Raw genomic sequence first — 26,898 nt, forward strand, 5'->3', positions numbered from 1 at the left:
TCCCACTTCTGACACCAAGTAATGTTAACCTTGAAATAACACTATCAGTTATTCTACCAGCAAAAATGGGTTTATTTGGGAATATGAGAATTACAATTTAGGACAAGCAACCTACGGCAAATACCATAGGCTAATCCAGCAAGCAAAGGAGAGAAATGTTATTTTATGAAGAAGGAGGAAGTTGGGAGAGTTGTTTTGAACAAATATCCAATGGAGAAAAGCATGGGATCAAGGTGATGACAGTTTCTCACTGGGTGAGTTGCTGGGGTAGTTGATTTCTTGTAGGAGATGCAATGTACATCTCTTCCTGTTGAGGCCTAAATTCATGATTCTTTCCTGTTGACAGTTCTTCTGTTGGGGTCTGTAATTGACAGTTTTTCCTGGAATTGGCCTTGAGTGAGACTGCAGGAGAACTGCTTCTGGCCTCCTGACCCATTTCAGTGAGGTCTCCCTTTATTAATTTTCACAGTATCAATCTAGGATGGATAGGATGAAGGCTAGTTGAGGGACAAGCAGGTGACTAAACAGTCCCAGAAGAGATTCGGGTGTAGATGGCCGTGAAGTTCCAGCATGGAGCAGAGGATGAGATAAATCACAAAACTGCTTAGATGGTGCTCTATTCTTTTTTAACTTTTCTTTTGATATTTATTTATTTTAGAGAGAGAGAGAAAGAGAGACAGAGCTTGAGTGGGGGAAGGACAGAGAGAGGGGTAGATATAGAATCTGAAGCAGGCCCCAGGTTCTGAGCTGTCAGCACAGAGCCCAACATGGGGTGCAAACCCATGAACCTCAAGATTATGACCTGAGCTGAAGTCTGATGCTTAACCAACTGAGCCACCCAGGTGCCCCGGTGCTCTATTCTTTATTCATTCTTTCACTTTATTCTTTCAGTGGGGCTCTGCAATAGGTTTTATAAATATCCCCATTTTCCTGATGAAGAAACTGAGGCTTAGATCCTAAGTGACCTGTCCCAGGTGGTAAGTGGTGGAGCTAGAGCCCCATTTGAACTTGAATACCACAGCCATGTATATAACCTCTGGGGCTGCCTTAGAAGTCACCGTTTAAGTCTTGATTCCCTGACCCTCTCCCTCCTAGAGGACTCAGTGGATAGGTCTGCAGCCCAGCTATTGCCTCACCCACTTGCCCTTCCTTTGTCTATTTTATGCCTCATTTGCATGCCAGGTAGTAGAAGAAAACCCCTTTCACTTCCCTTCTGTGGTTTTAAGCCTTGTGTTGCAAGCCTTAGAAAAACCTGAGTGGGCCCTTACGGGCCTCCATCCCTGACTAAAAAGAAAGAAAAAAAGAACCGAGAGTGGAGACCCATGAGAGAAAGCCAAGAAAGGGAGGGGGCAGGAGTCTTGAGGCCCCTGGGGATGGGGGGTGGTTCAGGAGGGAAGTGGGAGGAGCCCTCAACTACTCAACTACCCAATTCCAGGCTCTGAGTCTTGGGAGGGAGGAGTGGGGGTTGCAGCACATATTATAATGTGGTCTGTCATGCATCCTTTATCTGCCTTGAGGGAGGGGTGTGATCCAAAGCACCACAGAGCACTCTAAGGTAAATCTTCCTCCATCCATCCATCCATCCATCCATCCATCCATCCATCCATCCACCCATCTGCCTATCCATCCATGCCAGGCAGTTTATGGATACCTGCCGTGTGGCAAGCAGGATGAATGAGTGAGGGGCCCTCCAGCTGAGAAGTTCACAGAAGGAGGCAAACACTGTAATAATCACAAAACTGAATTAGAGATGTTATAACAGCAGCAAGACTATTCGATCTTCCCTCCAAGTACTAACCAGGCCCAACCCTGCTTAGCTTCCAAGATCAGATGGGGTGCATTCAGGGTGGTATGACCGTAGACCGCAGTAGGACTATTCGAATGCAGAGTGTAATTCTGCTTGGGAGGAATGGGGGTATTCACGGAGGAGGGGACACTGGAGCTAGTTCTTGTAGGATCAAGGTGGGTTTTCCTAGGGGAAAAAGGCAAAAGTATATGTTCTTATTGAACACAGGAGAGAGCATGATGGTTTCTGGAACACTGAAAAAGATTGGAAGGCAGAACTCATAATCTGAAGGTCCTTTAAATGTCAGGCTAAACTAGAGATGGTGGAGGCTTGACTCAAGGTGGCCTTGATGTAGATGGGGAAGAGGGGAAGGTGGGAGAGATGGCCAGGGTTTTATTCTGAAGGAACGTATGGACTTGGAGGACTTCTCTCTCCTTTATTATTTACTTTTCCCTCCTCAGCTGCTAGGACCCAATAAACTCTTTAGCCCCAAGGGGTCATAATTGATAAGAGTCTTTCAAGAAATGATCTAAAAGCAAAGAGGACTCTGTCCATTCTCGAAAAGAGAGACTTTCAGAGCCATCGAACACCAAGTCTGGGGTCTACTTCCTCATCTTACAGGTGGGAAAATAGGCCCAGAGAGAACTTTGTTCAGGGCCTCCCTCCTCTCAGTCCAGGATCTGTCCACTGGCATCAAACAGTGAACACCCACCACGGGACAGAATGAAGACGAGGCCGAGTGGCCCCCACCCCAGAATTCCAGAGAGAATCCTTGGAAGCCAGAAGAATGGCCTCCAATGTCCTTCCACACCTAACTCTTATCTGAGCGCGGAGACCTCGGAAAGATTTCCAGAACCATCTAAGATGAGGGATAGTGAAATCTAAGTCAGAAAAATAGCTATGAGGTGAGCTTAGACTCCTTCGTTTCTAGAAAACACCTTTCTAAAATCGGTTATGTGATGATGTTATGAGATTTCATTTGTACAATAATCCTAGGAGGTGGCTTCGATTGGTATCTCTATTTTACAGATATGGAAACTGAGGCTCAGTGAAGTAGCTTGAGCAGGAACAGCCAGCTAGCAAGTGACAGAGCCCAACTTTATAGCCTTGATCAGTTATGCTGGCCCATAATACATCCTCAATAAATGATGGCGATAATTATTTCCAAGTTTCTATGTGAAAATGTATACTTGTTTTATAAGAAGGCTCTTCTCACAATAAATGTTTTTTAAAAGACTAATAAACTGGCCTACTGGGGCAGAGGCTGCCACCTCTCCCACATGAACTAGATATTTGCTAAATGTCTGCTACTCCAGGATCTCAGGCTGGGCTTCAGGCCCTGGGTAAGAGGGAGTTATGTGGTAAATCCTGATGCCAGGGTAAATGCCAGTTCATGCTTCCCAGTCTTTCTGAGGTAGAAGGCCGTAAGTAGACAGACCACAGCAGGCTCATGAGGCCAGAGCCCCTTCCCCCCACCCCCATGCTTTTGGTCCTTATCTTCAAGAGCAGAATAAGTGTAAGCAAAGTGACCAAGTGACCGTATAAAGTTGCTAATCCCCTGACCATGGCTCCAATCCCCCAAAAACACGTGGCCCAGGATAACCTCAAAATTTATCAACTCATATACCTCAGGCCTCAGAGAAATTTCTGGGAGCAGCTCAACAGCAGGAGAACTCTCCCACCTGACTTCCAGTCACACCTTCCTCCTGAATGCCTCCCTTGGCAGTGGGCCTGGACCACCTGCACCTTGGCTGATCTCTGCCTGCCTGATTTACCAACGTGGGAGCTTCTAGAAAGAGCACAGATTCTGGAGGCAGACAGTTCTGGGTTTGGATCTACTTTACTGATTACCTGCGTAGTCCTGAGCAAATCACTTTCCTTTTCTGAGCCTCTCTTCTCATCTGTAAACCTCATAATGTTGGCATCTGGCACTTGGAAGACACCTATTAACTGGTAGCTCCCTTCAGCCTCCCCTCCCCTGAATTCAGTCATCAAATGGAAAATATTACAAAGTGCAGGCTGAAATACACAGAGAGACAGTTTTGGTGGTTGAGTCCAGGCATAAAGAAGTGGGTGCCTGAGAGTAGGAGTCATAGATTTTTAGGCTATCGCAGCTGAAAGGTTGAGAGGTAATGATAGAAATGGTTAAAAGCAGGAGATGTTTTCAAAAACTTACTTTGTATGGGTGTTGCCATAGGTACTGTGAATACATTATTTCCTTTACTCCTCAGGGCCACCCTGGGGGTGTGTGGGTATTATCCCTATTTTACTGATGATGAAGCTAAGGTGCATAACTTGCCCAAGGACACACAAGTCAGACACCTAGACTCCAGAGGCCAAAGTCCATGCTCTTAATCAAACTGCCTCTAGCTGATCTAACCTAACATCTTTTTTTTTTTTAAAGAAAACGCTTTCCTTTAAAAAAATTTTTTATTAATATTTCTTATTTATTTTTGAGAGACACAGAGAGAGAGCGCGAGCAGGTGAAGGTCCGAGAGAGAGAGAGAGAGGGAGACACAGAATCTGAAGAAAGCTCCAGGCTCTGAGCTGTCAGCACAGAGCCCTAGGCGGGGCTCGAACCCGCGAACTGTGAGACCATGACCCGAGCCGAAGCCGGACGCTTAACCGACTGAGCCACCCAGGTGCCCCTCATCTTACTTTTTAAGATGAGGCTGGGGAAAATTGTCTCACTCAAAGTCAAAGCCTCATCCAAAAGCAAAGGGAGTCTCACCTGAACTTTTACACAAAGGAACTAGGATTTGAACATCCCTGTAGGGAGCCATCTGGTCAAGAAGTGAGCAAAGAAATTCAGATTCGTGCTCAAACAAGCCTCCGCGATGTACTGTGCTGATCCGGTGGGGAAAGAGACTCAGAGAGATAATCTCCCCAAAAAATCAATTTAGCAAAAACGGCTGCACTGTCCGATTACACATTCAGGTTTTGGTGGTTTGGGGATGGGAGGGATAAAGGAACCCTCCATTTCTCCAGACTCTCGAGTCTGTTCACAGTGGTGGATTCTGGGATTTGCAGTATCCCGCGAAGAGTTTAGACCCGTGGACCAATAGACTCCAAGCACAGGCGGCCGTTCCCCCTCGAATTAGCCAATGAGAGGCGCACGGGTCCTGGTCGCCTGGGAAACCGCGTGACAACAAGATGGCGGCGCCGCGGGAAGGCTCGGCGGCCCTGCGTGGTGAGTCCCTGCTCAAACCTTTGCTGCCCCGGAGTCCCCCACGCAAGCTGGGGTCTTCGCCTCGAGAGTCCGAGGACCCGCGAGCGGTCGGGTTGCCCAGAAGGCTCCCGAGTCCTGGGAGCGGCTTCGGGTTTCCGCCGACCGTGGCTGCGTGAGGAGTCTGGAGGAGAAGACGCAGCTCCCAGGGAGGGGTTAGGTCGTGACAGAAGTCGCGTCGTGAGCGCTTCCAGCTGGAGACTGAGGGCTTGAAGGCGTGCAGCTGGCCGGGTCCTGTCGGCGCCGGAGAGCACTGGAGCCCCTGGGGTGGGGGGTGCGAATAGGCTGAGTAGGTGTGACTAAGGATGTTACCAGTCAAGCAGAACCCTGACTTGGGTCCCAAGGATGTAGGGGCACGGGACACAGCTTTCCTCTCTAAGCCCCGGTCTGAAGAGGAGACAGTCCAACCTTTAGGAGCCTCCACCCTGAGGCGGGAGAGTGGGGAGGCGGGACGGGGGGAGGTGACAGTCAGCCCCTGGAAGCCCCAAGTGAGGGGAGTAGACGTGGCTCTGTCCTCGGGACCATCGAGGTCTGAGGAAGGAGAAGACAGAGTCCTGCGCTCAGGAGTCCCCAGACTATAGGGAGATGCAGCCGTCACCCTCAGGGGTCTCTTACAATCCATGGGAAAATTAATCTGGAAACAGTGTGTTGGATTGGCCTGGAGTGAGACAGGAAGCAGGAAAGTCAGTTGGCCTCCGTTGTGACAGCCCCAAGGAAGGACAGTGAGAGCCCCACTAGGATGACCAAAGTAGATAGGCAAAGGAAGAGCTGTGTGAGAGACATTGCAATTGAACCCTCAAGATATGGTAATTGATGGGATTAAGAGAGAAGGTTGGAGGAAAATTTTGTGGTTGGATGATGTGGTCCTATTAAGAAGGGGTAAGTGGGAGGATTGTATTTTGAGGGACCAGATCCCTTTTTTTTCTTCGATAGCTTTGTTGAAATATAATTCCCATGCTATATATTCCACCCCTTTGAAATATAAATTGCAATAATCTTTAGGCTATTCATCAGAGTTGGGCAACCATCACCACAATCAATGTAGAACATTTTCATCAGTCTAAAAAGAAACTCTGGGGGTGCTTGGGTGGCTCCGTTGGTTAAGCATCCAACTTCAGCTCTGGTCATGATCTCACTGCTTGTGAGTTCGAGCCCCACGTAGGGCTCTGTGCTGACAGCTCAGAGCCTGGAGTCTGCTTTGGACTCTTTGTCTCCCTCTCTCTCTCTCTCTCTCTCCCCTTCCCTCACTCATTCTCTGCCTCTGTCTCTCAAAAATAAATAAACGTTGGGGCTCCTGGGTGGCTCAGTCGTTAAGTCTCCGACTTCGGCTCAGGTCATGACCTCACAGTTCGTGGGTTTGAGCCCCGTGTCAGGGTCTATGCTGACAGCTCAGAGCCTGGAGCCTGTCTTCAGATTCTGTGTCTCCCTCTCTTTCAGCCCCTCCCGCTCTCATGCTCTGTCTCTCTCTGTCTCAAAAATAAATAAGAACATCAAAAAAATGTTAAAAATTAAAAGAAAATAAACTCTGTACTCTTTAGCAATTACTCCCATTTACCACCCACCTCCAGCCCCACCCCACCTGCTGCCCCTAGCCCTAGTCAAGCACTAATCTATTTTCTGTCTCTAGATTTGTTCATTCTGGACATTTTATATCAGTGGGGTCATAACATGTGGTGTTTTGTGACCGACTTCTTTCCTTTAGCATAATGTTTTCAAGGTCCGTTCATGTGGCGACATGGGTTTCATTTCTTTTTATTGCCCAAAATACTCCATTGTGAGGATATCCATTCATTGGTTGATGAGCATTTGGGTTGTTTCCGTTTTTGGATATTATGAATAATGCTGCTATGAACATGTATACAAGTTTTTGTGTGGACATAAGTGTTCGTTTTTCTTGGTTACACACTCAGGAGCAGAATTGCTGAGTGATAAGGTAGGAAACTGTTCAGCCTTTTAGGGAACTGCCACACCATTTTCCACAGCCCCTGCACCATTTTACATTCAGCTAAGTTTCCAATTTCCATACCTCCTCACCGACACTTGTTAATTTCTGTCTTTTTTTTTTTTTTTTTTTTTTTTTTTTGCCACGGAGGCTGAAAGACCCCTTTTTGGAGGGTCGTTATGGGGATGAGAATTTGGAGAAGGGAGGAATGATCAGGTCTGGCGGAAGTTGATGCAGGACAGTGTTAGCCACGAAAGGAACATTGCCTGTTAGCATGATACAGACATTCTAAAAATTGATTGTGGTGACGGTTTCACAACTCCCAGAATGTCTAAGAATGCACTACAAACCACTGAACTGTACACGTTAGAAGGGTTAAGTATGTGAATTAGAGCTCAATAAAGCTTTTTTTTTTAAAGGGTCGATACTGTATGATTCCATTTATGGAACATTCTTGAAGTAAGAAAACAGTAGTGGTTGCCAGGGGTTGGGGATGGTAGAGGGAGGAGTGTGGGTGTGACTAGAGAGGGGCGGGCACGAGGGAGGGTCCTCATGGGGATGGAATCTGTGGTGAAGGCGTGGTTCTCTATCCTGACTGCAGCAGTGGTTACCCGGGTGAAATAGCAGAAAGGGGTACACACGTATAGTAATGTACAATGTAACTGGTGGGGGCCACTGGGCGAACAGCACCCAAATCCCCCCCATACTATTTTCCTAGTTTCCCATGAATCTGTAATTTTAAAATAAAAACTTAAAATATAACAAAACAGACAAAAACAATAAAAAAAAAAAAAAAAGGAAGGGTTAGCCCAACCAAGGGAAGGTGCACTTAGGAGTGGGGACCGCATTCCAGAAAGGGGCTCCAGGCTGGGGGAGCCGCATGTGTAAAGTCCTCGTGCTCTGGAGGCCTGGCAGGCTCAAGTACAGGAGGCAGAGACAGGGAGTGTGAGGTCAGGAGACATGGGCGGGGACCGATCACCCGCTATGGAATTTTGAATTTCTTTTCTCGGGGTGAGAAGGAGCCACTGGGAGCTGTTAGCAGGGAAGTGGCATGGCAGCTTTGAGTTTAAGAAGATCCCTCTGGCTGGAGGCTGGCACAGGGGACCACGAGGGCCATCACACTTGGCCACAAAAACCGTGAGGATGCCTGTATGAGATGGCAGGGACTGGGGCAGGCTAGGGGCTGATTTGGAAGGCTGGATGGTGGCAGAGAGGAAGCTCTGGGCCTGGGGCATGAGTCCCAAACTCCAGAATGAAGACTGAGAAGGCCGCCTCCAGCCGGGACAGGTCCCCTTGCTGGGCGGCTTCAGGGGCACCGGTGGAAGCCGTCGCCACACGTTCTCAAAGTGGCACTGCCTTGGGTTTGTCCTAAAAAGACTTGATTCAAGCCCTGGCAGAGGTCCTTTGGTTCTAGAATTTCTAGGTATTAGACACATAGTATATTTAATTCATTGAATAGAGTAGTGGTCTTTAATTTCATCCCTGATGTGCATTCAGCTTTCCAGAAGGAAGAGGGAAGGAAGGGAAATGAGCCTGAGTGAGTGTCCCCAGTGCCTAGTTACAAAAGCCACAAGCGCCACAGTTCACATTTAAAAAGTCTTTTTTTTTTAAGGTTTTATTTTAGGGGCACCTGGGTGGCTCAGTCGGTTAAACCTCCGACTTTGGCTCAGGTCATGATCTCACGTTCGTGGGTTCAAGCCCCACATCGGGCTCTGTGCTGACAGCTCAGAGCCTGGAGGCTGCTTCCGATTCTGTGTCTCCCTCTCTCTCTGCCCCTCCCCCTCTTATGTTCTGTCTCTCTCTGTCTCAAAAATAAAAACATTAAAAATTTTAAAAAAGGATTTTATTTTATCTTATTTATTTTTTAAAGAATTTTATTTTTACTTTTAAGTAATCTCTACACCCAACATGGGGCTCGAATTTACAACCCTGAGATCAAGAGTTGCAGGCTCCACCGACTGAGCCAGCCAAGCACCCCCATAGTTCACATTTTTAAGTGTTTCCTTTCAGTGTGGCACTGGGCTCCCTGCCTTGTTTAAACTATCCCTGAATCCCCTCAATAACCCTGCCTGGCTGGTACTGTCACCAACCTCACTTTATACCGAAGGAAATCAAGGGATGGGTTACCCTGGTGGATGGCAGAACCTGTGCAGAGCCTAGGCCCTTGACCACCATACCACAAAGACTGCCTTGGTCGCATTCTGCCCTTGGGTTGCCCCTCTCTGGCTCTGACAGTCAGAGTGATACTTGGGTTCTTGTAGGAAGGGAGGGGACACTTGTGCTTTGGGTCAACCAGCTCCTTGATGGATAGACAGAAGCCCCAGGCCTTCTGGGTAGTCTTATGCTGGGGCTCTAACTTAGGAGAGTCCCAGGTTCCAGCCCATCTCTATACCCCACCCCTCCCCCATCACCCTTTCCCAGCCAGGCCAGGGGACCTCCAGGATCAGAGCAGAGGGCAGACCTCCAGTGCAGGGGTCCTGAGGCAGGGCCGCCTGCAGAAACCTCTTGAGGGGAGTCGGAAGTGAGGGGTGCTGCTCCCTGGACAGTGCTCCCTCCTGGGAAAAGGAGCCAGGGGAGAGGCCCTTGGCCCCCTCTGTCCCCAAGGACTGACTTCCTTCTTTCTTCTCAACCTGATAGCTAAAATCTAGAAGTAGAACTATGAGCTCACCTTTGGCCTCCCTTGGCAAGACCCGAAGAGTCCCCCTGGAGTCAGAGCCTGTGAATCCAGGGTAAGGAGCCAGCCTCAGGGGGTCTTTGTGTTCATGCCCCTGCCACTGCCCACTGGACACCACCCTCCCCGGACTAGGAGAATGGCTCCTAGTGTCTTGGGGAAAACAAGGAGGAGTTAGATAGCTTTTCCTGACCACCTTCTCTTTCTCCTCTTAACTTCTTCAAAGAGGCTTGGCCTCGTGTCTGAGCAGGTGCTGGGCTGTGCCCTATGGTAGGGTGTGGGCAGTGTAGGCCAGGGGGGAGCGGCCCAGCGCCCATGTTAGTGTGCAAACACTGATGGTACCATTCCTCCAGCCCAGCCACGCGCGGGGCTCTCAGTAAAGGGAGTCCTTCACATCTGTCCAGCACTTTCATCCTTTCGAAGCATTTTCTTTACTGCTCTCCATTTTCTTCTGAATACCGCTTTGAGTCATTTGAAGGCCAAGGAGATCCAGAGCAGTTAAGCGACAGACCTGGGGTCCATTTCAGAACAGAGCCGGGACTGGGCTCCTGGGCCTGGTATCTCTTGTCTTCCACCCAAGCCTCTGCCCCTCCGTGGGGAGGAGGGGACCCCTCAAAGTCTGTCCCTGGCTTGTCCCAATGTCAGAGATGGGATTCACGAGGGGACGGCCTCGGGAGGCAGAGGCCCAGCCTCCATCTCCTTCAGGCTCAGCTGGGGATCTGGTGCCCAGAACCGCTCTTCTGATGACATTCAGGGCTTCCTAACTTGTCTGTCTTCCTTCTCCTTCCTGCCCGGGTTCCCAGGAGGCGAGGGATAAAAATCTACGGAGATGGTAAGTGTGGGCTGTGTCCATGTGTCCCCCTCACCCCCTACCTACTGGGTCTCCCTGGGGTCGCACAGATGGAGAGGAGGAGCACGGCCATTGCCACACTGCTCCCTGCGCTCCCAGCCCCTGAGGACAGGGCTTTCTGGCAGCTCTCCGATCAGGGGGCCCCACACCCTTAGCAGAGGTGTCATCGCTAACATTGAACCCTCCACTCCCTGTGGGGTTGGCCCCTGTCCTTCTCCTGACGGCCTCCTCCAGCCCGTTACAGCCTTTTCTCCCTGAAGCCCCACCCTCGCTTTGCTGCCCCAACTTCTGCAGGCTCAGCCCTTTGCATCCCAACCCCATTCTTGCCTCCACCGTGCTGCTGGCATTGGCCCCTCGGGTCCCCTCCGGAGCCAGCCTGGGAGAACTGCAAGAGGAAGCCTGTCCTAGTTGGATCCTTGCTCCCTGACATCCCACGTGTTCTCTCCGCATATACTTGGGGGATACAGAGTATAGGCTGCTGCATCCTGGCCAGAGCCCAGGGCCTCAGTTTCCTATGGAACTCAGCCCCAGAGCAGTGACCCAGGCATCCCTGTCTGCAGAAAATGAGGTGGACATGCTGAATGACGGACATGGTTCAGAAGAAAGGATCTCTGTCCCTTCCTGCTATGGAGGTATAGGTGCTCCTGTGAGTAGGCAAGGTGAGAACAGAGGCCTAGGTGGGTCTGGGTCCCCAGAAGCAGGAGAGGGCCTCAGAGAAGGGGCGAGGCCCAGAGAGGCAGGGACCTCCTCTTGCCTGTTTTGGGTGAGCCCATGGTTCCCAGGCTGCCCTACTCACCTGGCCTGCATTGTCCCCAAAGGGCTGTGGTGACACTGATCCCAGAGATGCCCAGATGGGGCTCACAGGGCAGCCTCCTGGAGGAGGGGGTGTGGAAAGGGCCTGGGCACAAGGGAGGCATGGGTGGGCAGGGTCAGGGTTTGCTGTGGGCCTGGAGGGGCTGGGCGGGAGGTCAGAATGTTCCACTGGCTGTGATATCTTGGATAAGCACCATTGTGTCTCTCTGCTTCCATTTCCTCCTCTGTGGGGTGGGAGGCTGTCCTTCACTAAACATGTTATAGGACAGGGAATTGAGGTGGAAAAGGAGACCAGAAGAGCCTGGCCCCACAGCCATTCAGGCACAAAGTCAGTTGGGGACACTTTGATCAGTAACTGCAATAACCAGAACTCCTTGAGGGGCTATCCATGCTCTCTCTGCCTCTCCCCTGGCATTTGCTCCCCCCACCCACTTTCAGCCAGTATCTGCCCCCTCACCAAGGTCATAGTCAAGGACCTGCCTGTCTCGCTTCTGTGCACAGCACACTGGCCACCGTGCCTTCCTCAGACCGTCCTGGGCTCTTAGCTGCCATGACGTTGCTCTCACAGAGTTTTGTCTGCCTCCCAGGCTCTTTCCTCTCTTTGCTAGCTCCTTCTTTTCCTCCCAGCATTTCACTTCTCTGGTGGGATCTCCTCTCTCTCTCCCCGCTCTGCCTCAGGGGCTCACCCATGTTGTCTGTGCTGACCTGCCCTGATGTCTATATATTTGTTAACAAAGTCTTGACTACAAAGAAGTCCAGGCAGCAGCTCCAGGGGTGTTAATCCATTGGCTCAAAGACATCCTCGAACAGGTTTCTCCATCTTTCTGCTGAGCCATCCTTGGCCTGTTAGCCCATGTAGCCCATGTAGCCGGGTGGTGACAAATGCACCTGCTTCACACACAGGACCCGGTCCTTCCCATGCATCTCTCATTTTCTTTCCCCAAATGTCTAGTTTTGAAGAATTTCCAACCTACAAAAAATTGAAATAATAGTACAGTACACACGCATATATATGTCTGCCATCTGGATGCCACAGTTAGTGATATTTGGCCACTGATTTGCTTTCTGTCTGTCCACATAACATATGGACGAATTTAAGTGTCTTTTTTTATGGAACCACTTAGAAATCAGTTTCAGATATCACGACATTTCACTTCTAAATATGTCAATGTGCATCTCCTACAAATAAGGACACACGTGACCCCAGGGCCGTGACCGCACCCAAGAGTGCGGAGGACTCAGTGCTGCTGTGGGAGCACCGCTTCTGCGCTCAGATCTCCCAAGTCCCACAGTAGCTCATAGCTGTTGCTTTTCCTGATCTGGGTTCTGATCAGGGCCGTGGACTGCATTCGACTGTTACACCTCTATAGAACAGTGTCCTTGCCTTTAGAAAAAGTGACCCTGACTCTCTGAGGAGCCAGACCATGCGTCTCATGGAGAGCCCACACGTGGGTCCCTGTGCTTGCTTGTCCTCAGTGCGGACTTGTTCCTCTCTCCGCCGTGTTCCCGTAAATGGGGGTGGGGGGGCGAGATGTAGGCCTTCATTTGATAGAGGGTGACTTTCTGATAATGCCTCATGGGCAATGGGACCTATCTGGCACTCCACTCACTCACACTCCTTGGACACATCACTGCATCTATGCATCAGTTTCCTAAAGCAGTTCATTTCCTCAGGGGCATATTGGGAGGACAGCACAAGCTGACACATGTGAAGTACTTAGGACAGTCCCCATTATCTAAGTGGCAACTATTAGTATTACCCTTATATCTGCTTCTGCGGATCCCTGTCCCCCTCCACTGGACGCCCGCGCTTCAGCCCCAGCTCTAGGCCTGGGCTCTAGGACTTGGTCTGTTTGGCAGTGCCTGTACTCCGTGACTCGGAGCTGGTGGCCACCCTGTCGAGGAAGTTGCGGGACCTGGAGCAGCAAGTGAAAACTCAGACTGATGATCTGGTGTCCAAGGTGGGACCCCAGCAGGGGGCAAGGCCAGGGTCTGGTCTGAGGGGTGGAAGGGCCCAGGCTGGGGAGGCCAGTGAGTTTCCTACTGCAGTAGGCTGCGGTGGGTGGCTTCTAGAACCGTCTCTTCCACTGAACCTCCCAGTTCAAGGGCCAGGTATGGCCTGGGGCTGATCCAGGTCCCTGGGAGCTGAGCAGAGAGGCTAAGGGTCTTCTCTTCAGCTGAGTAAGGCCACTAGCCTTGGACTAGGTGGCAGCAGCGACTGTGAGCGTGGGGTCCCTTGGGCGTGCTCCACCTCGTTCCCCATTTCAGTTGAACCACAAGGATATCTGGGGTCTAGGAGCCATGTCTGTGCCAAAGGGTGGCGGGGCAGGGTCTTTATACTCCCCAGTGCCCCAGGGAGCTCTTCCCATCTGGAAACGGTTCTCTTGTGCCCTGGGAATCCCCGGGCCTGCCTGCTCCCCCTTTGTCTTGTTGCTGCAGGATCGGAAGATACGGGCTCTGGAGGAAGTCTTGAAGACCCTCCAGGAGCGCCAGAGTAAGTGGCGCTCTCGGCGGGCTGGTCAGCCTTCCTGGGGAACCTGCCCTGGGCTGGTGGCTCCAGGGCATCAGGGCTCCAAAAGCACCTAGCTGAGTCTTGTGGTGAGGTCTGGACAGCTGAGCCCAGAGAGAGGCAGTGCCCTAATACGCAGGACCGGGTGCCCCGAGTGTAGACATAGCCCCGCCCTGAGCATAGAGTGTAGGGCATGCCCTCAGAAGTGTAGGGGGAACACAGTGCCCTCAGGAACCCCAGGGGGTGAGGGGGGTGGTGGCTGGCGCTTTCCTGAGAGTCAGTCCAGGCATCCCCGCCTCAAGGTCAGGGGGGAGAGGCCAAGAGGCAGTTTTCAGGGGATCCCTCGAGTTCTCAGGGGCAGCTTCTCCAGAAGACCTTCGGGGCAGAACGCTGGGTGAGGCCAGGGGTGGTCTAGCAGCCTCCCTGCTGGGGCAGCAGAACCCTTCCTGATCTTTCCCTGAAGGCAAGGTATCCCTGGAGCGGCAGCAGCAGCTGGAGAGAACGTGCTTGCAGTTGCAGCGGCAGGTCGGGGAGATGGAGGTCAGAGAAGCGCCTGCCCCTCAGGGCTTGGTGGGGAGCCCGCTTGTCTGGGTCTCCCTTCCATGTACCCGATGTGGGGCCCGGCCCCATGTTCCCCTCCTCGGGACTAACCCGGGATTGAAGGAGCAGGGAGGTGTCTGGTGGTCTGGCTGCACCAGCCCCTGCCCACCTGCTTCAGTCTCGCCTTGAGCCTTTCTCCTACAGCCACGGGGCCTCCCTCTGGTTCTTTGACCACACCGAGCTCTTCCCACCTCAGGACCTTGGCCCGTGCCAGTCCCTCTCATGGAAGGTTTTTTTTTTTCCCCACCTTCCCCTGTTGGGTCTTCACCCATCCTCGGTCTCAAATTGGGGTGGGGGCCTTTCCCAGGGGTCCTCCCCCACTCTGACCAGGACAGGTTCTCTGTTCCATGCCTTTTTAGTGTCTCACTCTTCCCCTTTGGGACTGAGCTCCACGGCAGAGTCAGGGACTGCTTCTTCCCTCCTGTTCATTGCTGCACAGCCAGGACCTAGCCCAACGCCCGGCCATGCGTGTGGTCACTGCCATCCCCTGCCTCTGAACATGGCATCTCACTCACCAGGCATTCCCTTTTGCCCCCACTTACTTACCCATTCATACAGCAAGGCTTGAACTCTAGGGACCCTAGGCTCAAGGGAGGGTCCTGGACACACGTGCCTCCTCAGTGCCCCCCATCCTAATTGCCCCCCACCCCTCGGGGCTGACTCTCCACTGAGAGCTGGTTTCCAAAGCCCGACCCGAACTCCAGACCACAGAAGCACACAGCTGCCGCCGAGGGCCCTGGGCCTCTTATACCTGGGGCTGCCCTGGCGAGAGCGCGGGCAGCCAGGGGGTGAAGGCTGTGCCCACAGCTTCAGGGCCGAGGGTGTCGCGGCTCCCACGCTCCCGGCACTGACACATTGACTGCTTCCTTCATCGAACTCACACAAAGTATGTGCTGCGTGCCGGGCACCCTGCCAGGCACTGGGACGTAGACGTGGTCCCTGTCCTCAGGGGGCTGACGGTCTGGAGGGGACAGAGACATAAACAAGGACACAGATACACCAGTACAGAGAAGAGGCTGAGGTATTTGGATGGATGACACAATAGAGACGAGCTGGAGTTTGGGCCACTCTGCGGGGTGATGCTGGGCAGATCTAGAGGATGAGGAGGGGACCAGGGGATGAGGATCCAGGCTAAGAGATGACCGTCTCCTCCTGCCACGCAGACTTTCATGGTGGGGGGCGTGGAGAGCACAGGGAGAAGGAGAGTCTGCAAGGACTGTCCAGGGGGCTCGTCCCTCTGTCGTGTGGGGCTGGATTCCGTCCTCAAAGATGGGAGGAGACCAGAGGAAGATTGCAGAGGCATGGACGGGGAGGCAGGGGACAGCTCAGGGCTGGAGCTGAGGGGCGGGATTCAAGCCTGCTTTACAGGTGGCACTCAGGGGCCTCATGAGGTCACGGCCAAAGCCCGGGTGGAGGGGCTGCTGCTGACCGAGACCAGAGGCCTGGAGACACAGAGGTTTGGGAGGCGGGGGACACAGAGTCGTGACCGTTGGGGATGAGTTCATATTGAGGCACGATGTCAAGCGAAGACGGCTGGGAATGTGAAACGGAGAAGGAGCGAAGTGTGTCGCAAAAGACAAAGACGGAAGAGGGCCTCTGGGTTTGGCGCCAGGCAGGCTGTTGGTGGCTGGATCCGGGCAGTTCCAGTCAGTTGCGGAGAAAGGGGCCGGGTAGAGTGGGTTCAGGAGAGAAGGAGCTAAGGAAGCAGTGACAGGAAGTGTAGACAAGTCAGGAGTTTTCCTGTGGCAGGCGGGACGTGAGGCCCAGCCCCAGAGAGGCTGCATGTGGCTCACCGCGGCCTCAGTCCTGTGCAGCCCGTGTCCTGCCCCTCCTCCACTCAGGCTAGACGCACCAGGTGCCCCACTGCCACCAGAGCCACCTTCCGTGAGGCCCTGCATGCCAGACACTGCCTGAATTACTGTTCTGAGTCCTCACAAGCTTATGGGGCAGATATTGTCATCTCCCGAGGCTCTAGGAGGGGAAGTGGCTTCCCAAGGCCGCAGCCAAGACCCCCAGACCCATCCTTTCTGCCCCGTTGACTCTGGTTGCCGAGGCCTGAGGCTGGGGGCTGGGCAGATGCTGCCCGTTCCCGGAGAGGCCGAGCTGACCGTGCCCCCTGGATCCTTCCCCTTCTCTCCGCACAGCGGTTCCTCAGTGACTACGGGCTGCAGTGGGTGGGTGAGCCCGCCGCCTCCGACGAGGACTCAGAAGACCAGTCAGACTCAGAGGATGGCAACAGGGACTGGATGACAACCAAGAAGTTCTGGAAACCAGGTAGAGAAGGGGGCTCTGCCCCCCAGCCCCTCCCACAAAGGGAATTCTTCAACACCTTCCTTTGGGCCAGTATCTGTCCAGAGATCATGTCATTCCTGCTCCTGACGCCGGAGAGGGGAGGAAAGGCCTCAGCCTCCTCACTGACCCCCTGACCCACCACCACTTTCTTCCTCTGGTCTTGCCCCCGACTCTGCTGGCCCATCTTCCAAAGGCTCCAGAGACCCCAAGACACAATTTGTAACAAGCCCTCATTTGTCTCAGGCTCCACTCCATAGTATGACAAAATGTCGTCCATCCAAAAGATTTTCAAAAACAATTTTCCTGCTCTGGAAGCTGCCCCTCAGTCCCAGGGCTCAGTCCCCTCCTTGGGCTCCTTCGCTTCTAGCCGGACCACCGAAAGGGACCTGTTTCTGTGAGAGCCCACTCTTCTTTATCTTTAACTTGACTGTTAATATCCAGATGCCTGCAGCCCACAGATTTAGGGCCAGATTTAGGGCCAGAGAAAGCCGGGTCCATTCTCTTAAGAGAATGGAGGGAATAACCCAGTAGGTGCTCCTCCAGGCTCCGGAGTCGGTCAGACCAGGGCCCTACTCTTCATGCCGTCACCTGTTCCAGGTGTGACTTGGGCCTTCGACTTCTGTTCTCTGAGCCTCTGGTCCCATCAATAAGTGGGGGTGTACCCTTCCCCGCAGAGTTGGAAGGAGTCGGTAGGTTAGACGCAGAGCACCTAGCACTGACCTTGCACGTCCCCAGCCCACCAAGTAGGGCCTTTTATTGTCCTCCCTCACGGGAGCACTGATGGGCATGCCTCTCGAGGGGAGTACTTGGAAGATGACAACACTGTCTTGATTTCAAGACAGACTTGCTGCTGGGTAACAACGGAGACTCCCAACATGAGAGTCCTGCCTCCTGTTCAGGCCTTAGCTCCAGCCAGACCCCCTAAATCTTAGGGCACAACTCCCTCCCTGCTTGGGCGACTAAACATACCACTTCCCATCGGTACAACACTCGCAACCTGCAAAGCGTTTTCATGCATTGTGTTGACATGGGCCCGGGCTTGTTCCATTTTATAGATGGGAAAATTGAGGCACTTAAGTCTGGAGACTGTTGAGTGAAGGGGCCAACAATGAAGGCTGAGAGTTCATGTAGGAGGTGGATATGGTTGTCCAGGCAGACGAGGAGATGTGTCCCGTGGAAGGATGACCCTGGCAGGCATGGAGTAGGGGGCAGGACAAAGATCCATGCCCTTAGTGGTTGTGAATTAGGGAGCCAACAGGAGGAATCGGGGATGGCCCTGGGACACCCCCTCCGGGGTGAGAAGGGGAGCCCTGGAAAGTGACAGCCAGATACTCTAAGAACATTTCTGGGGTCTATGGCCAGAAGCCTGCCAGCACCACGCCCTGGGCCCCCCACATGCCCTTCCTGGCCGGCGGGGACCTTCCTGCTGCTTCGGGGGTCAGACCAGATAGCTGGCTTCCTGACCTGGCCCTGCGGATTCCTACCCTCTCTCCGCCAGAAGCAGCGCAGACTTCACTCTGCTCTGTGCTGTTTGTGCCCAGAAGAGGCTGGCTCTGGAGCCGAGGGCCTCACAGCTAAAGCAGCTCGTGAAAACCCTCTGCCAGTACCCCCTCTGTGTGTCCTCTTCCTTTGGCTTCCTTTTTATTTTTTAAAAATGTTTATTTATTTTGAGAGAGAGAGAGGAAAGGACAGAGAGTGGGAGGGAGGGAGAGAGAGAGAAAGAGAGAGAATCCCAGGCAGGCTCCACACTGTCAGCGCAGCGCTCGACGTGGGGCTCGATCGCATGACTGTGAGATCACGACTGAGCCACCCAAGCACCCCTTCCTTTGGCTTTCTGATTCCTCAGCATGGAGGGGCCTCAGTTTAGGTCTTCTGCCAGATGCACTACAGGCTTCTCATTTCCAGCAGCTTTTCCTCCTGGTCCCCTGCTTCTCCTCCCCCTGCTTTGTCCCCTGGTGCCCAGGGCATCTGCATTGGGCCAACCGGTCTAGAGCCAGGACTCTTGCCTTGGGGAGGAAGGCCCGCTGCCCATGAAGGGGACTCAGCACAGGAGGAGCCTTGCAAGGACTTGGCCTCTGGCTGGATCACTCACCCCTCCCTGCCCTCCCCACCAGTAAATAGAGTATTACATGGAATGCCAGGTGCTTCAGGGTATGCGGTGACATGAAAGGGACAGTCCTACTCTGGTCACAAGGCATTCCCAGGTGTTGAGCCTCAGGGCTGAGAGCTCCTCTCTCCCTTTTTATTGTCCCCGCTGAGCTCCCTGCTCTCACTCATCCCAGTCCTCTCTGAGCTCCTCCTCCTCTACCCTGTCCCCTGTGAGCTCCTTCCCCTCATCCCTGTCCCCTCTAAGCTGCTCCCCCTCATCCCTGTCTCCTGTGAACTCCTCCCCCTCATCCCTGTCCCCTCTGAGCTCCCCCTCCCCCATCCCTGTCCCCTCTGAGCTCCCCTCCCCCACCCCTCACCAAGTTCCTGCCATCCTTCTACATCTCTGCCTGCTCCCAGCACCCTTCCCCGCAAGCCCCAGTCTCCTGCATCTGGGTGGAGCCTCTTCTCTCCCCTGCTTAGGGAGCCATGCTGTCACCAGGTCTTCACTCATCCCTAGGCCTCCCTTGAGTCCCTGGAACTGGCCTGGATTAGATCTTAGGCCGGCCAGGCTCCTCCCCACCCTCAGGACCCCCTCAGGCCTGTGCTGTGTCCCCCGAAGTGCCTTGTCCCCTTTTATCCCCTCTTTTCCCAGCCTCATGAAGCACCTACTGGAGTACCTGCGGCCAAGCACTGTGCACCTGCACTGCGCCCAGCACGTGGGAAGGGGCTCCGCATTGGGGTGACAGTGTTAAAGGCTCCAGCTGAGGTGGGGGGCCTGTGTGGGCAAACTGCTTCTTCTCTTAGAGTCCGTGTCCTCATCTGTCTGTGGAAGGAGGAGATGGTGTGTTGACTCCTGGGCCACAGGGAGCATGGGGAGCACCAGATGCCACAGTGCATGTGAGGGCATTCTTGCAGGCCTGCCACATGGCGGGTGACCGGTGACCACGAGCCATGGCTGCTTGACCCCCATCAGTTCCCAGAGTGCCCAGCCTGGAGTTTTGCCCGTGGGCAAGGGCGTGGGCACATGCACATGATTGGTGGGGGTGCCTGGGTGACCGGGCCTGGACAGTCAGGCAGGCCAGGATAGGGCTCCGCATGGGATGAGGTGGGGACAGGCGGTATGCTGCTCAACCGTGGGGGCCAGAGAATTGGTTGTGTCCCCACCCCTGGCAGTGATCAGACTGAGGCCCTGTTTTCCTTCCACTGGTTCCTCTGAGAAGCAGTGAATGTCGGTCCCCAGAGCAGGGCCAGGCTCGCAGGTGTGTGGAGATAGCGGGTCTGCTTCCTGTTCAGCCTTTGGGGGAGGTGGTGGGGACAGGCACGCTGGGGCCCCAGGGCACCGCCTTGGTATTCGCAGCAGCAGGTGTGTCCTTCCTGCAGGGGTGAGGAGCCAGCCCAGAGCAGGCCTGCCACTCACCTGCTGAGAGTGGCAGGGTCTGGTCCCGCCCTGGGCTCCACAGCCTCCACATTGGCACTTACCACGTGCCATGGTCACTGCGGTCACCCCATCTCCTTCACTCAAGTTTGATCTTGAGGAGGGAAGGACTTGGGGTTTGGGGAGAGCCGTGATCCTCAGGGCCTAGCGGAGCTTGGACACTGGTGGGAGGCAGGGATGGATCCAGCATGTGCTTCCTGCCAGCGTTCAATGGGCGCCCTTTGTGGTTGGAAAGACCAGCAAACAGAAAAGGTCAACAGCCTGTGACAAGGCCCACGCGCCCTGGGGACACAGGAGGCTTAGTCTCCAGGGGAGGGGCCCCTGGCAGGGCCGCTCAGAGGGCATGGTGGGTGAGCACCCTGAGCCAGTGATGAGCAAGAGGGTATGGCGTTGGTGACAACAGCCACCATCTGCCAGGCACTTCCTGTGAGCCTCATAGCCACCTGTGACGTGAGGGTTTTTATTATCCTCATTTTATAGAAGAAGAAGAAGCCGAGACCCAAAGAGCTTGGCCCCCTTGCCCGGCATCACACAGCTTGGAGGCAGGGGTCCAGGCACTGTGGCTCCAGGGAGTGAGAGGGGAGCAGGCTGGGAGGCAGCTGGGGTACCCAGGGCTTCGAGGGTCTGGGGAGTTGAGCCAAGGAGCTTGGTCTTGGTCTCTATGCCTCCCTGACTCCTCTTTTTAATAAAATCACGGGCTCTCAAAGTTGTCTGAGGCCTCAGAGACCATCTCTTCCTGAACCACACCCCTCCCGAGACGGGGACAGCCTGCGTAGTCACTGACGCCAGAGGCTTAGAGTCACCTGGGCCCTGAAGGCTGCACGAGCAGGAGCACGTCCGCTTACAAGGTCCAGTTTCCTCCCCTATACAACGGGAGAGGTAATAGCTGCCTCTGCGTGCTTGGTGGGAAGTAAACACTCACCGAGTCATCCGCATAGTCAGTCCTCCCGCTGGATCTTACGCTGGATCTTACAGGCAGGATAGAGGTTCCTATTCTGTCCCATCCCAAGGAATGGAGAGCTGCAGCTCAGAGAGGAAATGCCTCATTAGACCTCTGACCTGCCTCACCCCATGTGACCTGGCAACAGGCCAGGCTTCGGTTGCACTCCCAGCTGGCTGTGTGGTGGCCATGCCTGGATTCCTGCCTTACTGTCTCAGGCCAGGTCTGCCTGGTGCTGTGGTTCTATCTCCTGGGCCCCTTGTCTCCCTCCCTCGCCCTCCCCCACGCTGCTGCACCTGACGTGTACGCAGCCCACCTGGCTTTCACTTCTCCATGCCTTAGCCCCCCAAGCCGAGAGCCTCCGGCACTAATTCCTCAGCAAACTCTTTTCCCTCCAGTTGCTTCTTGGCATCATCCCCTGGGTTTCCACCTGCTTTTTCCACTGCCGACCACCCCCTGCCCGTCACCTCCCTGAAGTCTTGGCCCCAGGATGCAGCCGGATTGGCAGTCAGCGGATCCGAGTGGTCCTGGGTCTGCTTGATGTGGTTTGAGTGCACCGGGTCATCTGACCTTTCTAGGCCTCACTGTCTCCATCCGTAAGAGTATAGGGGTGGGGACAGGAGTTCAAGGAGATGAGCTTTTCTGTCATTTTTAGGTTTACCAATGTGTTCTGAATGTAGTCTGTTGTTAAAGGAAAATAGTGGCTTGATGTTGTTCTGACTCACACCAGGGATGCCCAGGATGTTCTGTGAGTTTTTCTTTTGGGAATCTCAGGAGCTCTGGGGGACACAGGAGGAGGTGACGGGGTGGGGTGGGGCCAGTGCAGCCCCTGTCGTGTCGGGGAGGGGGAAGTCCAGCCGGGGCCTACTATTTCGGCAGCCACAAAGGCAACAGGAAACAAAGCCACCCACATTTGCACTTCCTCCACGCAGCCACCGCACCTATAGAGCCATTGCACCACTGTGAGGAAAGGAATTGGGTCCCCAGAGTCCCGAACCACATCCTGCCGCAGCCAGGCTGTCCTGGTGAAAACAGCGTCCAGGAAGGCCCTGAAAGTCACTGAGGTTTTGTAGGGTCACACCCTAATTGGTGACTGACTTGGGAGCCAGATCGCTTCAAGGACTAAGAACAGGCCCCCTTCCAGCATCCCATCTGCCCTCCAGCCTTGCCACCCTGGCGTCTGTTGTGGCTGTCCCCACTGTCCTCTGAAGCTTAGGCACACCGGGGTGTACCACACAGTCTTCAGAAAAGAAGGCCAAAGTGTCTTTCAGCTTCTCAAAGGCATGTGTGGCCCAGACCCGAGGTCTGTCCCCTCTCTGTTCTGTCCAGCCACTGCCCTGACATCCCGCTAGTAACCATGTGTCCCTGCCCCCGGGCTACCCACCTGGAGGGTGCAGACAGGTGGGGAAAGCAAACTGGGAGTCAGCTTCTCCTCTAATTTGCCAAGTGACCCAGGGCAAGTCATTTTTCGTCTCTGTGGGCCTATTTTCTCATGTGCAAAATGGAGGTAAGTGACCCCCTGCGTCGTGGCCTCCCGACTGGCCTGAGGTCCATTTGTGCAAGGTGGAGTTGGTAACAATGAGCAGCGACAGAGTGCTTGCTCCGAGCGGGCCCTCACCCGGTCATCTTCCTGGACCCTGGTAGCCGTCCCGGAAGGCGGACACTATCGTCCACCCTTTCAGGAGAGAATGCTGTCGCGCAGAGCACTGAACGACTTGATCAAGGTCACACAGGTAGAAGCCAAAGAGCTGGGATTTGAACCCAGGCAGACTTCATCCAGAGCTGGGAGCTCCACGCTGTGCTTTTCAGGGGTTGACCCAGCGCCTGACCCGGGCAGAGCTGGGATCAGGTCCTGCTCCTGCCACTTACTCTGTGCATCCCCAGGCAGCCATTAACCCCCTACCTGCAGTTTCCTCCTCTGGAAAATGGGGGTGACTGTAGCCCCTACAGCACAGGGCTGGTATGAAGAGAGAGTGGCATCATAGGCATTAGGCCTCTAGAATGAGGTGAGTGATCAATATAGGATAGCTATTATCTAGTGGCAGTTGTCCTTCTGCCTCCCCAGGTGGCCCCCTAAGGAGATGCGGAGGCCACTGCTTAGCATGCAAGGGGCCACGGAAACGGGGCTGCTGGGGCACACGGCTGCCGTGAAGAGGCTCACGGGTGTTTATCCTCCTTACCAGGAGACTCACTGGCACCCCCCGAGGTGGACTTTGACAGGCTCCTGGCCAGCCTGAAGGATCTCAGTGAGCTGGTGGCAGACGGTGAAACTCAGGTGACACCAGTGCCCGGTGGAGCACGGCTCCGTGTCCTTGAGCCCATCCCACTGAAGATCTATCGGAATGGCCTCATGATGTTCGATGGGCCCTTCCGGCCCTTCCATGATCCCTCCACACAGGTAGGAGTGGTGGGGAGGGGAGCCAGGCCACTCTGGTGCCCTTGCCCCCGGCCCTTCCTTGTTCACCACTAGCTGGTGATGGGGGGGCCCAGCCCAGCCTGCCCTCCATAGGCACCCAAGCCCATGTGCAACTGGCAGAAACGACCCCTCACCCACCCCAAGTCCCGGGGCCCTGAATGTGCAGAGTGTGACCCACTGGGTGAGCCCAGGGCCCAGGGCCTGCTGTCCGGAGGGGAAGCAGCCCGGCCTCATCTTCCAATTCCTGGCGCAGCGCTGCCTCCGAGACATTCTGGATGGCTTCTTCCCCTCAGAGCTCCAGCGGCTGTACCCTGATGGGGTCCCCTTCAAGGTGATGGGCTGCTCCTCAAACCACCCTGTGTGGGGATTTTGGAGGGGGTGGGGATACACAACTTCCTTGGGCATCACCCAGTCTGAGGTGGGGGCCACTGCCCCACCCAAGGGGACCTCAGTCCCTGGTGACCTCTGGGAAGAGGATGAGCCTGAAGCCCAGCTGAGAAGGGGCTGCAGTTGCCCCGTGAGCAAGGGCGCAGGCCTGTGGCTAAGCAGCAGCCAGTGCCCCCTGCTGGTCCCCTGGAGGCACAGCCTTTGGCCTTGCAGGGCCGCTGCCCCTCCCCAGCATCCTGGACACCCTGACAGCCTGGGGGGGTCCCTGAGATGCAACGCAAAAGTGGCCTGGCTTCCCCCAGAGGCTCCTGAAGCCATCTGATTGGTGTGGAAGGAAGTGCCACGGGGGCAAATGTGGGCCTGAAGGACATGGCATGAGCCATCCCCCTGCTGGCAGGGGTGAGGTGAGAGGGGTGCGGTGGTGGGAGCTCATGAGCTGCAGCCAGAGGGTGGTGTGTCATCCCACAGCAAGGGTGCACGAGGGAGTGTGTGCCGCCACCACCCAGGCTTGGAACACCATGTGAGTCATGCCTGGAGGTGTTTGAGGCAGTGCATGCCAAGGCGGGCTTTACCCTCTCCTAACACCCTGGTCCGGCCTGGTGAGGGGTGCTTGCAGGAGGTGGGCCTGGAGCATGAACTGCAGCTCTCTTGGGGTCTCAGTTTCTTCATCTGTATAATGGGGATTGCACCAGACCGTCCCTTGAGCCTATTCCTGGGGTAGGGGGTGGGTGCTCTGTTTGGGGGAGAATGTGAGGGGGGCGGTGGAGCCAGGGCTGAAGGTCTAGGCCCACTGCTTTCGCCCTTCTCGCCAGGTCAGTGATCTTCGAAATCAGGTCTATCCAGAGAACAGGCTTGACCTGTTCCCAGGTGAGGGCCGCGTGGTGGGCTGGCAGAGGATTCACAGGCCCGTGGACAGGATGGAGCACCCAGGTGAGCTTGGGCCTGAGGCCAGGTGGCGGGGACACGGTGTGGGACAAGCTCCAGGTGGCCTCGTCCACCATCACCCATCACTCCCAGTCCCTCCCCAGGTCAAGGCTCCAATGCACTCCCTGCAGGCTCCAGGATGACTGTTGAGAAGTTTCTGAACAGGCTCCCCAAGTGTGTGATCCGGCAAGGCGAGGTGATTGACATTCGGGGACCCATCCGGGACACCCTGCAGGTGAGGCCCCCCCTAGATCCCCCAGCCTTGGGCTCCCTGGCCCAATCTACCAGAGCAGTGGCTTGTCTGGAGACACTGAAGGGGGCCCGGAGGGAGAAGTGAGGCCCTCAGGGCAATTCCACTGTCTCCTGAAAACAGTCTGGGGAGGGCGGCATCCACAGAGCCACTGACTGGGTGGTGGTGTGGCCGTAAGAAGGGGAAAGCCAGAGTCTAGGCCAGCGGGGAGCCCAAGGCCCGGACACGCCCTCGAGGTCCAGCCCAGACGGTCCAGTCCAGTCCTGGGTCCTCGCTCCTGGCCCTCAGGAACCTCCTCCTTCCTCACTCCCCATCCTGAGGCTCCTCCCCTTCTCCATCCATGAAAGGTACCAAATCTCAGTTTCCCACTACACAGCCTCTTCACCCCACATTGCCAAGTCCTGCCTAGTTTGTCTACACCCTGCACTTCTCCAGACCCCACGTCTCCTCTCCGTTCTCTCTGCCCACCATCTTAGTCGAGGCTCCAGAGTGGCGCTCTCAGATACCTGCAGTGGCCTCACTGGCCTGCCACCTCCCCTGGTGCCTTGCCAACTGTCCTCCCCCAGCAGTCTCTGTGCTCCTGTAAAAACATAAGTTGGATCTGGGGCCTTCCCTGTTGAAACCCTGCAGTGGTTCTTGGGGAAGGCCGAGCTCTTGTCTGGCACTCAAGGCCCACCATCCCTTGTTGGTCCTCTTCCCACCTCTAACCTTTTCTTTTTTCGCAGTCCAACCTGATTCTCAGTTTTAGCCACAAGAACTACTGAGACTTTTCCAAATGTATCACCTCCCAGAGAAGGATTCCCTGAGCAGGGGCTCTCTGCCCATTGTAGTCTGGAATAGCCCGGCGCCCGTTCCATTTCTGTGGACTCCCTATCCTTAGTCACAGCTCAGTGCTTTTTTTCCCCTGGGAAGCCTTCCCTGACCCGTGCTGGCTTAGGCCTCCAGCCTGGTCATTGTGTAGGGTTCTGTCTCCCCCCTACCCTAAAGCGCTTCAAGGCTTCTTAGGGGAATGATAGGGCTGCCTCCCAAAGCTTCCCGTCCACTTCTTCTTGGGCCCCAGTTTACGCAGAACACCCCTCTCCCTTGGGCTCAGTGGTCTCATCCATCCCTGATCAGGAAGAAGTCCCCTCTAAGGGTTGGGGGAAGGGTGTGACTCTAGCAGAGCCCAGGGCTCTGTCCCCTTTCATCGATGCCTTCCAGAGCTGCTGCCCATTGCCTGCCCGGATCCAAGAGATCGTGGTGGAGACACCAGCCCTGGCTGCTGAGCGTGAGAGGTGAGGGCATAGTGAAGTGAGGGACCTTGGGGCTGGGCCACCAGGGGGCACTGATGGCCTCTAGGCCCACAGGAGCCAGGAGTCCCCCGAGTCACCGGTGCCCCTGCTCTCCATGCTGCGCATAAAGTCTGAGAACGGTGAGGAGGCTTTCCTGCTGATGATGCGTCCCGAGGACACTGTAGGCGATGTGCGCACCCTCCTTGCACAGGCCAGGTAGGCACGGGGCGGGGCCGCCAGCCACAGCAGTGGAGGGGGAGCGTCTCTGGGCCCCAGGCCACGGGCTGATCTGGTTCTGCCTGGTCCCCAGGGCCGTGGACGCCACAACCTTCGAGATCATCAGTACATTTCCACCCACGGTCTACCACGATGACACGGTCACGCTGCAGGCCGCAGGCCTGGTGCCCAATGCAGCGCTGCTGCTTCGGGCGAGCCGGACCCCACCGCCTGCCCCAGGCCCCAGCCCTGAATCCAAATAAAGCTCCCGCTTCAACGATG

General features: G+C 55.0%; 1 protein-coding gene across 4 annotated transcripts; it reads left to right on the top strand.

Moving 5' to 3' along the window:
* Positions 1-4,898: 4,898 nt before the first annotated feature.
* On the top strand, positions 4,899-26,898 carry UBXN11 (UBX domain protein 11). Of its 4 annotated transcripts, none has more exons than XM_029949083.1 (16): positions 4,899-4,976; positions 9,592-9,683; positions 10,429-10,457; positions 11,036-11,134; positions 13,149-13,249; positions 13,728-13,782; positions 14,261-14,337; positions 16,542-16,671; positions 23,336-23,550; positions 23,822-23,899; positions 24,258-24,359; positions 24,768-24,885; positions 25,011-25,114; positions 26,330-26,403; positions 26,476-26,616; positions 26,711-26,898. In XM_029949083.1, exons 2-16 carry the CDS (start codon positions 9,613-9,615, stop codon positions 26,877-26,879), a joined length of 1,563 nt encoding a protein of 520 aa, XP_029804943.1. In that variant the 5' UTR covers positions 4,899-4,976; positions 9,592-9,612; the 3' UTR covers positions 26,880-26,898. The 4 variants fall into 4 exon arrangements, 3 of the variants coding, with proteins under 3 accessions (XP_029804943.1, XP_029804941.1, XP_029804942.1); XR_003912273.1 differs by having other exon boundaries at positions 4,922-4,976; positions 26,531-26,616; positions 26,711-26,801; XM_029949081.1 differs by lacking the exon at positions 24,258-24,359 and having other exon boundaries at positions 4,922-4,976.

This window comes from Suricata suricatta, chromosome 8 (genome assembly GCF_006229205.1).
Source record: "Suricata suricatta isolate VVHF042 chromosome 8, meerkat_22Aug2017_6uvM2_HiC, whole genome shotgun sequence".
NCBI classification, from domain to species: Eukaryota; Metazoa; Chordata; class Mammalia; order Carnivora; family Herpestidae; genus Suricata; species Suricata suricatta.